Source organism: Rattus norvegicus, chromosome 3 (genome assembly GCF_036323735.1).
Source record: "Rattus norvegicus strain BN/NHsdMcwi chromosome 3, GRCr8, whole genome shotgun sequence".
NCBI classification, from domain to species: domain Eukaryota; kingdom Metazoa; phylum Chordata; class Mammalia; order Rodentia; family Muridae; genus Rattus; species Rattus norvegicus.
Window position 1 is genome coordinate 167,900,891 of NC_086021.1, and position 12,160 is coordinate 167,913,050.

The window sequence follows — 12,160 nt, forward strand, 5'->3', positions numbered from 1 at the left end:
TTGACCAGCTTCCTTGCTCTCTGGTTCCGTGTTTAGGAAGAAGTAGAAACTGTCGTGTCCATGCTGATCGAGCAGGCTCGGGCGCTGGCTCGCACTGGGATGAAGAAACACCTCCGGGTTCTCCCCATGTATGCAGGACTGCCTTCTTTTGAGCAGATGAAGGTGTTTGAAAGGGTGTCACATAGCGTCAGGAAGGTGAGCCTCCTAGTGAGTGATCAGTGGTGCTTGCAGCCATTGGTAATCACATTGGCTCCCCTTTGTACTGCAGAACGCTGTCTTTGGTTCTATATGTATTAGTCTGTGTTCATGTATGTGTGTGTGAGCATTCATGTGTGTAAGCATAGGCATAGGCCACGGTGTGTATGTATTAGTCTGTGTTCGTGTATGTGTGTGTGAGCATTCATGTGTGTAAGTGTAGGCATAGACCAGAGTGTGGAAGTTGGAGGAAAACCTTTTTGAGGCAGGTTGTTGCCGTGTCTGCAAGGCTACCTGGCCCACAAATGCTGGGGCTCCTTTCTCTGCCTCCTCTCACTGTGGGAATTCTGGGATTAAAGACACATGCTACCCCTGCCCGGCTTTATGTGAGTTCTGGAGATTCAGGGCACATACACAGCCAGCACTGTACCTACTGAGCCCTCTCCCTTGACCCTGTTTTGTTGTTTTAATTGAAGTGAACTTTGCTAAACAGAACCTTACTTTCAAACCTTAGGCCCATGTTTCTATGCGGTAGGTCTATAAGTCCATGGTAGATAATGTGCTGTGAGAATTTCCAAACCTGCCCAGAAGGCCACTCTGACAGTAATTATCAGGGCAGGTCACTTCTCGTAGCTTTTCTTTGTTTGCTGAATATTTCTCACAGCACATTATTACCTTAGCCTCAGAGACTGTCATGGTAGATTACGTTCAGTCAGAACTAGATAAAGTTATTAACCTTGGTTCCTAAAGCATTCATTAGTAGTTTCAGTTTGTCCTTGAGCCAGGTTTAAATCAGGTAAGTCTTTAGCCTTGAAATTAGGTTGAGGATGGGTGAGGTGGCAAGAAGCAGTGGATGGTAGGAACCAGGTGCCTGATTTCTGCCTCCCTTCTCCCCCATATTCTTTCCCCCAGATGGGGAATACATGGCTCAGAGTGCAGTAGGTGAGGATGGCCTGGCTCTGAGGACCCATTTCCAACTCAGTGCCACCTTATAGAACAACCCAAATCTGCCCCGTCACACATGAACTGCCATCACACATGAACTGCTGTCACACATGATCTGCTGTCAGCCCGTCTGCAGGCCTGGGTTCCACCTGTGGCTGCTGTTGCCTTGCCCTAAGTTACTTAGCCTCAGATTTCCTAGCTGTAAAACATTCCTAATTAAGCATTTTACTATATTTATTTATGTGGGGGTGGAGCAGGGCACATGTGTCATGTGCACACATGGAGGTCAGAGTGCACTTACAGGAGTCAATTCTTTTCTATCACATGGGTCTCAGGGATTGAACTCAGATCCTCAGGCTTGGCAGCACGTGTCCTTACCCACTGAGCCATCTCACCTGCCTCCTGCCTCCGCAGTAGCTTTTAGATAGAAGGCCACTGTATAAAAGGAAGCTTCTAAAAAACTGAAAAACATTGTGTGCGTCTTATATACATGTCCCCAGCTGCATTAAGCTCAGGCAGGGGACAGCTGGCGGGTAGCCAGAGACTGGTGCACACTAGCTGGGCCCTCCTCTATCTCCAAGCTTGTGCAGTGACTGTGTTGGTGGCATCTCCTTCCTCTGTGGTGCTTCTCTCTGGTTTGAAGGGTTGGCCAGTTCCTGTCAGTAGGTCTGAATTTATTTCATGTTTTAGTGATGTTGTCTGGGCAGCAGTGTGAAAGGGAAACTTTGTTATGACATGTAATGTATAATGTGTATCATGTATATTGGAGGATGTAATGACACAGCATATCCTATCATGTATATTAGAGTATATAATGACACAGCATATCCTATCATGTATATTAGAGTATATAATGACACAGTGTCCTATTATGCATATCCCAGGTTGTGCCTTTCCTCTGGCACCCGTTGCTCTCTGAAGTTATCTGCTCAGTAGAAAACAGACATTACTGAACTTACTGTGTGCTCAGTGTTAGCTTCTAACCTCTTTGTGTTTGGAGCCCCCTCAACAACCCTGGGGGAGGCGGTGGTCATACTGTGTGCATGAGAAAGCAATGCTCAGGAGCTTGGGGAAGCTGTGTACAGAACTGGAACATTTGCAGCCAGTGTCCTGGTCCTAAGCTCCTGCCTGGCAGCATGCTGCTTGAAACAGTAGTCTGTCTTTAGGATTTTAAACTTGCAGTGGAAAGAACCAACTGGTTTTCTTTCTCTTTTTGGTAGGTGATCGTTGCCACCAATGTGGCAGAGACTTCTATCACAATCAGTGGCATTGTGTATGTGATTGACTGTGGCTTTATGAAGCTTCGAGCCTACAACCCTAGGACAGCTATTGAATGCTTGGTAGTGGTACCAGTGTCTCAGGCATCAGCCAATCAGCGGGCAGGACGTGGTGGGCGCAACCGCTCGGGGAAATGTTACCGCCTTTATACAGGTATGTACAGTGTTTCTTAACTACTTTGGATTTTCTTAGAGTAGCCTGGGCTTTGGATCCCAGGGCAGGCAGAGCTCACCATCAAATCCAACTCCCTCCCAGGAATGCTGGGCCTTGTGTCAGACCCCTGAGCACAGACTCATACACCTAGCACTGTCTGCCTGTCTGCCTGCCTGCCTGCCTGCCTGCCTGCCTGCCTTTCTTCTCCACCCCCTCAGCTTAATGTGCTATCTTCTTATGCCTCCTGAACCCAAAAGCTCCTCCTGTCAGATCCCCATTTGCCTTTGCTGGGTTCTCCTGAGACTCCCTCACAGACAGCAAGTACTTGGCTCAGTTCTATATCACAAGGCGCTAGTTCTGAGGGCACACAGTGAAATTCTGGTAGACAGTCCTGGCCTTTAACGAGCTTTCCTTTCAGCCTGCTGACACTGGTAGCCATGGGTACCATGATGTTCCAGAGCTGCCGTTTCTGTGTCTTTCACTGGGAGTAGAGCTGAGACATACACCACCCCCACCACCTACCTCCGTAGAGCACACCTTCCTGCCTTCTTACTGTGCAGACGGAATTTCCAGGTCATTAGTTCCCTCCTGTGTCCAGTGTCCACTTACTCTGTCTTTGCATCCCTCGTTTACGCTGTTTCTCTTTGGCCCTAGGGATTAGTGGTGCTGGGCATAGGTGCGTGGGTAGACTTGAGACACACAAGGGAGCCTTTAATTCTCTGAGGCATTGCAGAGTTGTAGGTATAGTAATTGTGTGTTTAACTTTTTAAGGAATTGTTTATTTTTGAGGCAGGATTTCTGTGTGGAGCCCAGGCTGGCCTTAGCCTCAGAGACCTCCCTACCTTTGCTTCACAAGGTCTGGGGTTTAAAGACGTGCACCACCATTCTCAACAACACTTTTAGTTTTAGGTAATTTTACTTTGCGTGTTCTGCCTGCACATATGTCTGTGCACCACATGTGTGCCTAGTGCTGAGGTGGTTGGAAGAGGGTTACAAATCCTGGAGTAGGATTACAGGTGATTCTTATCTGGTATGTGGGTGCTGGGAACTGAACCTGGTTCTCGGCATGTGCTCTTAACCATTGAGCTATCTCCCCAGCTCCAACTCAGATGATGACATGGGCATCAGCATTTCCTATGTCAGAGAAGTCACGTGATAGGCTATGGGCAGAAGCTAGGTAAGTGGATTTGGGTGGAAGGTCACCGAGCCTTTGCTGTGGCTGCTTTAGCGTGGGTGTGGCTGGGAAGGGCCAGGAACTTTCCAAGACTTTTCCTTAGCTCCTCTGCTCTCACTTGACTCTACCTGATTCTCAGCTGTACTCCATTCTTAGACATGTAATCTGCTTCCAACTTCTCCATTCATACCTCTCATGCCTTGGGCTTGTCTGTCTTTGCATCTTCTCAGTGGGGCCAGCCTCTCAGCTACTGACTTGTTTCTGCCTTAGCCAGTGGTGTGCCTGGGGCATGTGGTTGTCCTGGTAACAGTACTGTAACCACAGAGATCCTCCTGATGCTCTTGGCAGCTCATATGTAGCTTTTCCCCAGTGTCTGCTCTCCTCCTTCCTGAGCCTCCCGTGGTCCATGACAGGGGCATCTGTCCCTGTTGGGTCTGTTTTCTGGTCTTGATCCAGGTCCTTCCTACCTCAAGGTCTCCAGGGACATTGCCTGCAGCTTCTGCCCCTCTTGACCTGTGCCTTGGCCCCAGCGGCCGTTGCAGCTTCCCTGTGTCATCACATCTTTGTCGCTCAGCACCTTCTCAGTGAGGCCAGCCTCTCAGCTACTCACTTGTTTCTGCCTTGGCCAGTGGTGTCCTGGTAACAGTAGCCACAGTGTTCCTAAAGCTAAAGAACTTCCTAGATGACTGTTGTTTGCCATCTAGAACCTTCCAGCCAGACCCATGCGTTTGGCAGTTTATGTTACAGACCAGAATATCGGCTGGCTGTTTGCTCAGGAAAACCTTTCTAAAGTTCTTACTGATAGCCATGTTTCTCCAGGAGACTTTGGTGAACTTCATTTTCCTCTTGTTAACTGAAGCCTTCTGGTCTAAATGGAGGCTGCGTGATGCTTGTTTAGGGAGGATGTGCTTCTGTGCTGTGTTCACCTACGTGGAGGGCTTTGGCATGTGTACATAGGCTTTCTGAATAGACACAGAAAGTGGTTTCAGAAAAGCCTTCCTGTCTCCCCAACCTTTGATCTGGCTTTCATAAAGTCCTCCCCTGACTACTCTCCTTTCCCCTCCTCCCCCGTCTCTGTCTCTTGGGTGCTTCTCCTGTTTGAAGTCACCTTTTGTTCCTGTGGGACACGCAAGTACAGGATTCTGGGTGTGACTCCGCATTGGCTCCTTGATTTAAAAACTAGGTTTGTATGAATTTTGCTCTTTGTGATTAGATCCTTCGTCAGATGCTAGGGCACTTCTAGTGATTTGATTTCATTGTTCTTTGCCTATTTGTCTGTTCTTGCTTCCTTGAAGCACTCTGTCCTATGCAGAGCGACCAGTGACTGGGCCTGGCAGTAATGACCCAAATGCTTGCCACTTTCATTTTATGTTTTGCTGGCAAAAGCATTTGAAAAGCAGCATTTGGAGGTAAAGGAATGTGCTTTTGTAGAGGGGTATTGTTCAACTCAGTATTTTTGAAGTAGAATGGGCCTTCCTAAATGTAAGAATAACTTGGTTCCAGAATCCCAGAGCTCTTGTTCAAATTAGAGAAGGAGGACCCTCCTATTGTACAGGTGCATTTGAGTGTCACATTTAATCCGTTTCTGATTTCTTATATCCTTAGAGGAAGCCTTTGAACAGTTGCCTCAGTCCACCGTCCCTGAGATGCAGCGCAGTAATTTGGCCCCTGTCGTCCTGCAGCTGAAAGCCCTAGGGATTGACAGCGTCCTCAGGTTCCACTTCATGTCTGTAAGTCCTGCTTCTGGCTGAGGAGCGCATGTGGGTATGGGGGAAGGGCACTGGTCAGGCATGCCGTCTTTCTTCTCACGCATGCCACTTGGTCCTATCCAGGGTGTGGGGCAAATTGGCATCCAGGCGAGCCAGAATTATTCTTCCTCTTGTAGCTCCTGTCCTTTCTCCTTGGGGAGAGGCAGGTCAGTGGGTAGCTGTAGCGCAGCTTGTCCCGTGCTCAGAGAGACAAGGAAGGTGGGGAGTCAGGACGTAGTCTGTGACTGCGCCTGGCTGTAGAGTTCCAAGACTGAGAGAGCTCAAGGTTTGGGAGGAACCCTGTGTCCCATGGCATCTGTGATCATTTCCTAAGGCAGGTTATAGGAGTGGAGTCATTGGCCTTCTGTAGGCTCGGCTCTCTAGGCTCCCCTAGGCTCCCCTCAGTAGCATGCGAGGCCTGGCCTGGCTGCTCCTGGTACACCCATCGTGCTCTTGCACATGCTCAGATGCAGTGGCGGGCGAGTGGGGAAGGTGCTATAGCTATTATTTACCTGTCAAATCGTAAAGTATGACTTCACTGTAGAGTCGTGTTGTTGGCAGATATACATAGTTGTGTGTATGTCATCTGCCCTCTTAGATCAAAGCTTTGTAGTCTGACAGTAGGGTGGGATTGTGTAGTGATCCCAAGTACTTACCCCAGAGCTCCTGTGAGTACAGACTAAGAACAGGACCGTGTGCCCACAGGAACCCAGACACTAGTGTGGTGCTTAGCTGTCCCATTACTTTCCCACAGCAGATCTCCAGCTCTGTAAGCTCCCCCTGAGCCTGTGCCTACCTTGCTTCTCCAAAGAACCAAGTGGCTGGCAGCTGAGGGAAGCTTGGTTCAGCTGTTTGATTTGCAGTGATCCCTTGGCTCCCCTGTGGGTAGCCAATCAGTTGTAGGTCCCACAGGGTAAAGTCTATAAAGTCACTCACCAAGTCTTTTAAAAATTTGACTTTGTTCTTTGGTAAACAGCAACTAAAAGCAAGGACCTAGTTAGCCTCTGACCCTGCCATCCAGTGCTCTGAAACCGTCTTCAGGTTTTCATCTGTGAGGTCCGGTTAAGTCACGCTGATGCTTAAAGTGTGTTTGCTTCTCTGCAGATTCGGAGGCAAGGCAGTTCAGTCTGCAAAGGCACGATCGTGTCAGCTGGCTAACTAGGAAAAGCCCCTCGAAGGGTCTCCTGATGTCTGACACCCGTGTCAGGGCTTTGGAGGGAAGGAAAGCGGTGTCAGCGCCCCATCACAGTGCATAGCATGAGCCTGCTGCCCTTGCAGCATCAGTGTTGTCTGTAGTTTTAGTAATTTCAACATGTTGCTTCCTCGCCGTTGGCAAGGCCAGGGCACTAGAAGTTGGTCCTTCCTCTGCCTGTGCTGAGCTGTAGTGTCTGCAGCTCCAAGTACAGGGGAGGCTGAGGGCAGCTTAGGGAAGTGAAGGGGTAGTTAAAGTAGAGGCTGTCTCTGCTGATAGAGGAGAGGAGATGGGGTAGGCACATTTCAAAGCACAGAGACTGGGGGGTGGGAGTATGATAGCGTGCGAGTAAACCGGCATGATCACGTGTTCTATTCCCTGTCAAAGAAACTAATCTGGGAGGCCTTTGATGTGTTCCACAGCCCCCGCCGGCACAGTCGATGGTTCAAGCCTTGGAGCTGCTCTATGCTCTCGGAGGTAAGCCTGGTTCTCGTGTGTTCACCTGTGTGATGATGGAGAACTGGACTTGAATTAGTGCTCTTAGTCTTTAAGGATGGGGTTGGTCCTCCCCATGTGTATAATAAACTCTTTGGTGACATTTACTCTATTGAAATAGAAATTAGACAAAAGTAACTCGTGACCCATCTTAGGATTTTATTGCTGTGAAGAAACACCATCCCCATGGCAACTCCTTTAAAGGAAAACGTTTAATTGGGTCTGGCTTAGAGTTCCGAGGTTTTGCCCATTATCATCGTGGTGGGGAGCGTGGTGGCAGGCAGGCATGTGCTGGCCAGGCAGCTGAGAGTTCTACATCTGGATCCACAGGCAGCAGGAAGAGAGTGAGCCTATCTTGAGCATCTGTAACCTTACAGTCCACTCCACAGGGACACACTAACAAGGCCACACCTACTCAGCAAGGCCATGCCTCCCAATAGTGCCACTCTCCGTAGGCCTAGGGGGCCATTTTCATTCACCAGCGCACGGCCAATATGATAATTTACAAAGTGGCAGACACTGTGGATGGTCACCACTAGGGCCACACTTCCCAGAGGCACCCAGAGACTGGCAGGTCTCTATACAGCCCAGTTCCTGTCCTTACACCCCTTTCCCTCTTCTAGCCACACCCTGAAATCCCCTTCATTTTCTCCTTGAGGTCCCCATGGGAATGGGGCAGGTAGCAGCCCTACTGTTTGGGCAAGGCACTCGGTGCTGTGCAGGAAGCCCTGTTGGTGCGTTTGAAAACACAGTATGTGTCTTAAGTAGAGAACATGGTGTCAACTCAGGAGGTACCATGTCTTTTATGAGTGGTGACCTCTCGGGCTGTCCTGTGAGTACTGAGATTGTCAGTAACTTCTAGTGGAGGTTTTATCCTGAGATTTTGTCTTGAGTATTTTAAAAATAGCTTTATTGAGGCATGCATTCTATACCATAGAGTTCACTCCTTTACAGCTTTCTGCTCAAGGGCTTCTGTTGTCATGGGGCTGTGCTGTCTTTAGTATAATCCAATTTCATCTATTTTCATCATTCTAAAAAGAAGTCTGTCTCTCTTGGTGCTCATGCTCCATTCCTGTCCTCGTTGGTCCTAGGCAACCGCTAACCTGCTGACTCTGGCTTTGCCTGGTTGTCGTCTTACTTAGAAGTGGGATCTTAGGCTGTCTCTGGTGGACTGCGTCTTTCTCTTAGCTCTCTCTACGGTCACTCACGTATCACTTGTATCAGTGGAGCATTTATTTTTCCTGCTGAGTCGTATCCCCGCGTGCGGACATGCGACCTAGTGATTTTTTCCTGTCATTACATAGTGGGTGTTGTGAATTGTTTCTTTTTTGCTAGTACAAATGATGCTGCTATGACATCAGCATGTGGGTTTGGTGATATCCCTCCCACCCCTCCCATTTTCTCTACATTTGATCTTGTCTGTCTTTTAAGCACAGCTGACCTAGTGCATATGAAATGGTGTCTGGTGGTTTTGAATTGTGTGTCTGTGATGACTTATGATATTGAGAGCCTTTCTGTTTGTTTACAGTTAGTGTCTCTAGACCCTCTGTATATATGGATGGGAATTTCTTCTAGGACTCCTTTCAGATACCAGAAATCTAGGGATGTTCACGGGATGTTCACTCATGTGTGAGATGGCATGGCATGTGCACATAGCCCACACATCTTTCCATATACTTTCAACTGTCCTTAGGTTTACGTGGAGGTCACAGTTTCCACTTTGTTGCTTTTCTTCTGCCTCTTGTGTTTGAGTCTTCATGTCTAAGGACTTACACTGATGTGGGGCTGGGGTCCTAGCTCAGTGGGAGAGCGTGTGCTTGGCGTGTCCGAGACCTTGAGTGCAGCCCTGACATCCCACGCATCAGCACCAGCCAGACAAGCAAAGAGAACAGCATTACAGGCTTCTTCTTTTTTTTTTTTTTCTTTTTTCTCTTTTTCGGAGCTGGGGACCGAACCCAGGGCCTTGCGCTTGCTAGGCAAGTGCTCTACCGCTGAGCTAAATCCCCAACCCCCATTGCAGGCTTCTTACATCTGACTCACAGGCTTTATTCCGAGTTTTAGCTCTTGTACTTGTCTGTGATTTGTTCTGGTGTGTGTGTGTGTGTGTGTGTGTGTGTGTGTGTAAGGAGGGAGAGAGAGAGCGGGAGGGAACCATTTTCATTTATTATATTTACATTTCTTTCTCTGTGAAGGAATCATCACTTGTGAGTGTAAAAGCTGTCCGCCGAATGAGAGAGGTCTTAAGTTTGGGACAAACCTCAGCCTGTAGTGTGTCTTGTTAGAGTTTGGTCCCCAGCTCTCAGCCTATGACAGGGCTGTGTGAACTGAGGAGCAGGGAATGCTATTTTGTGTCATCTGTCCTCTGCAGTGACTCTGAAAGCCACACAGCAGGCAGACTCTGTCCTCACTGGTATAAACATTCTGGAGAGAGTTGGGGAAGCCCTGGTTTAAAAAGACAGTTGTTTTGGAAAAGAAAGGACCTACCTTTTCTGGCTCACCCCAAGCTTTTGGACATTTGATTGGTGAAACTATCATCTGTGTCTTGGGGTTCCTGGGAATCTTGTGTCTGATAGTGGTGGTTGGTAAAGAGACCTGTGGGAAAGTTGGAGGTGGTGGGGGAAGTGGTGGAAAGATGGTGTAGTCTGTCTACTTCAAGGGGGAGAGGGTCAGGGTCAGGGTCAGAGTTCATATTCTGGGTGTCCAGCCCAGTGATTGCTCATATGGTGTGAGGATTCTAGACTTTTGAGGCACTGTCTTTGAATATTTGGCCTGTCGGATCCTAACTAAGGAGTAAGATCCAGAAGGTGAGGAAGCGGGCCAGGTTGTGGGAACTGAGGAGAGCAGTGGGTAGTCACAGTGACAGCTGCTCGAGGCTGCTTCGTCTGTGCTTCCAGCTGTCAGACCCCACAGAGGGTGGACTCTGTGGAGCATCCCATGGAGGGGAGAGAGGGAGCGGGAGGAAGGGCAGGCTGCTGCCTATGTCAAAGTCCTTAAATAGAGTTCCTTAAAAGCAGCATCTTAAAACTGGTGTTGATCAGTGATCAATGGATTCCTCTCTTCACGTGCGGCCCTGGTGTCAGGCTACTCTTAGGGAGCAGTGAGTCGTCTCTTCTCCAGCTACTGCTGATCTGCAGCTCTGCAGCACAGTGGGGCCTGCCTCCTGACTTCTTCTTTCTGCTGGCAGGTCTGGACAAAGACTGTCGCCTAACCGAGCCGCTTGGCATGAGAATTGCAGAGTTTCCTCTGAACCCCATGTTTGCCAAGATGCTGCTGGAGTCAGGTGGGTAGAGCCTGGCAGCTCCTTTTGACTCTATGTTGGTTTCTCTGAATTCTGTGCACCAGGGAAGAGGGACCAATCATGGTTTAAAAGTGGCAGCAGCAGTGAAGGGCTTGTTTTTACCTAATGATGAGATGTGTGTTTGTAAGACGTAGTGTGGTGTTGGATACCTGTGCAGTGGAAAGCTTCAGTCAGGGTAATTAGCGCATCTCGTAATTACGGACTTCCGAGTAGCAATGGGAACTGCACACCGGACCGTGGTTGCCATAGGTCAGACCACTACAGCGCACTCCCAATGTTTTCCTTGTCTATGCTATAAAATAAGGTCCAATTTTATAGTTCTTTTCTTCAAATCTCTCATATATAAGTACTTATGGTGCCATGGATGACCACACATGTCTCTCCTGAGGATTCCTCCCTGCAGTGCTAAGGTTGAGGGCTCTTGATGCTGCTGCTGTCTCTTGAGAACAGACTCTGGGAGATGCCCTTCTCTCCTATTGGTTCATTGTCTGTTTGCAAACAGGCCTTTCGTGTTCTTAGGGAACTTTGGCTGCTCTCAGGAGATCCTGAGTATCGCCGCCATGATGCAGATCCAGAATGTCTTCGTGTTTCCCTCCAACCAGAAGTCTCAGGCGGTGAGTCCAGCTTCTCCCCGAGCTCTTCACACTGTTCTCTTGCACATTCTTGTCAGAACTCGGTTAGAGACCGCTGACGACAGTTGTATAAAGCAGTCCCGCCTGCACTTGATGAGTATGGAAATATTTCACAAGAATGGTTGAATACCTTCCGTACACTGGAGGCAGATGTGGCGTACCACCACGTGGCGGTAGTTCTGAAGTTACTGCCTGTGTCTTTCCGTATGTTTGTATCTGTATCTCCTCAACCCCAGGGAGCACACGGCATTATTCAGGAACTTCTCCATAGACAGAAGGGTTCAAGGGTGGCGTCTGAAGGGGGCGGTGAACAGCATTTGGTTGGTTGTGGGACATGGGAGGTCAGCTGTCAGCCCTCCTGCAGTGTGCCAGGTCCTGCAGAGCACAAGAGCATCATGGGTGTCGACTTCTGAATGGAACTTTATTCCTCACAGACTCGAGTGCACCGGAAGTTTGCTGTGGAGGAGGGTGACCATCTCACCATGCTCAATGTGTATGAAGCGTTTATCAAAGTAAGCACAGCCACACTCGGGACCCTCCACACACCCACTCTGATGACCTCGGAGCAAGGTCAGAGGGCAGTTCACACATACCTGGCCAGGAGACCCCTCTGCTTTCCAGTTAGGTAGATCACCAGCCCCCACTGCAGAGTCCAGTCTTGAGTTGCTAGAGAGGCTAAGCGGTGTTTCCTTTTCTCAAGTGGCTGACAGCCTGGCCTCCCAGTGCCCCATGCTACTGTGGTGGAGGGAAGGGCAGTATTAGAATGGGAAGTTCTGCTGGCACGGCTGAGAACCACTGCTGTGTGGGCTCCTCAGAGTCATCCCAGGTTCCCTGAGAAAATGGTCGCTGAGGCTTGCATGCTCCTTCCTGGTAGCCACTCTGTGGGACTGAGAGCAATTCATAGAACTTAAGATGCCCATGTAAAAGAGACAGTGATATAAAACTTTTAGAAATAATATAACAAGAAGGGAATACGATTTCATATTATTCAGCCATATTTTCAGTAATTTAACACATTTTTTTTTTTTTTTTTGGTTCTTTTTTTTTTTC

At 48.8% G+C, this 12,160-nt stretch overlaps 1 protein-coding gene across 8 annotated transcripts in view; it reads left to right on the forward strand.

Annotated features, from left to right (window-relative positions):
* Dhx35 (DEAH-box helicase 35) overlaps positions 1-12,160 on the forward strand; it is a 57,330-nt gene that overhangs the window by 30,920 nt on the left and 14,250 nt on the right. For 6 of the 8 annotated variants that reach the window (XR_352762.5, NM_001415857.1, NM_001108601.2 and 3 more), the window contains exons 11-17: positions 37-195; positions 2,361-2,571; positions 5,351-5,475; positions 7,108-7,162; positions 10,365-10,460; positions 10,998-11,092; positions 11,545-11,622. Coding sequence is in view for 6 of the 8 variants with exons in the window: in NM_001415857.1 (NP_001402786.1) it covers positions 37-195; positions 2,361-2,571; positions 5,351-5,475; positions 7,108-7,162; positions 10,365-10,460; positions 10,998-11,092; positions 11,545-11,622 (819 nt within the window). In the remaining 2 variants the exon portion in view is untranslated. Of the gene's footprint in view, positions 1-36; positions 196-2,360; positions 2,572-2,989; positions 4,364-5,350; positions 5,476-7,107; positions 7,163-10,364; positions 10,461-10,980; positions 11,093-11,544; positions 11,623-12,160 lie in introns of those variants that run through there. The other 2 variants (XR_005501942.2, XM_039105513.2) reach the window with 2 other exon arrangements.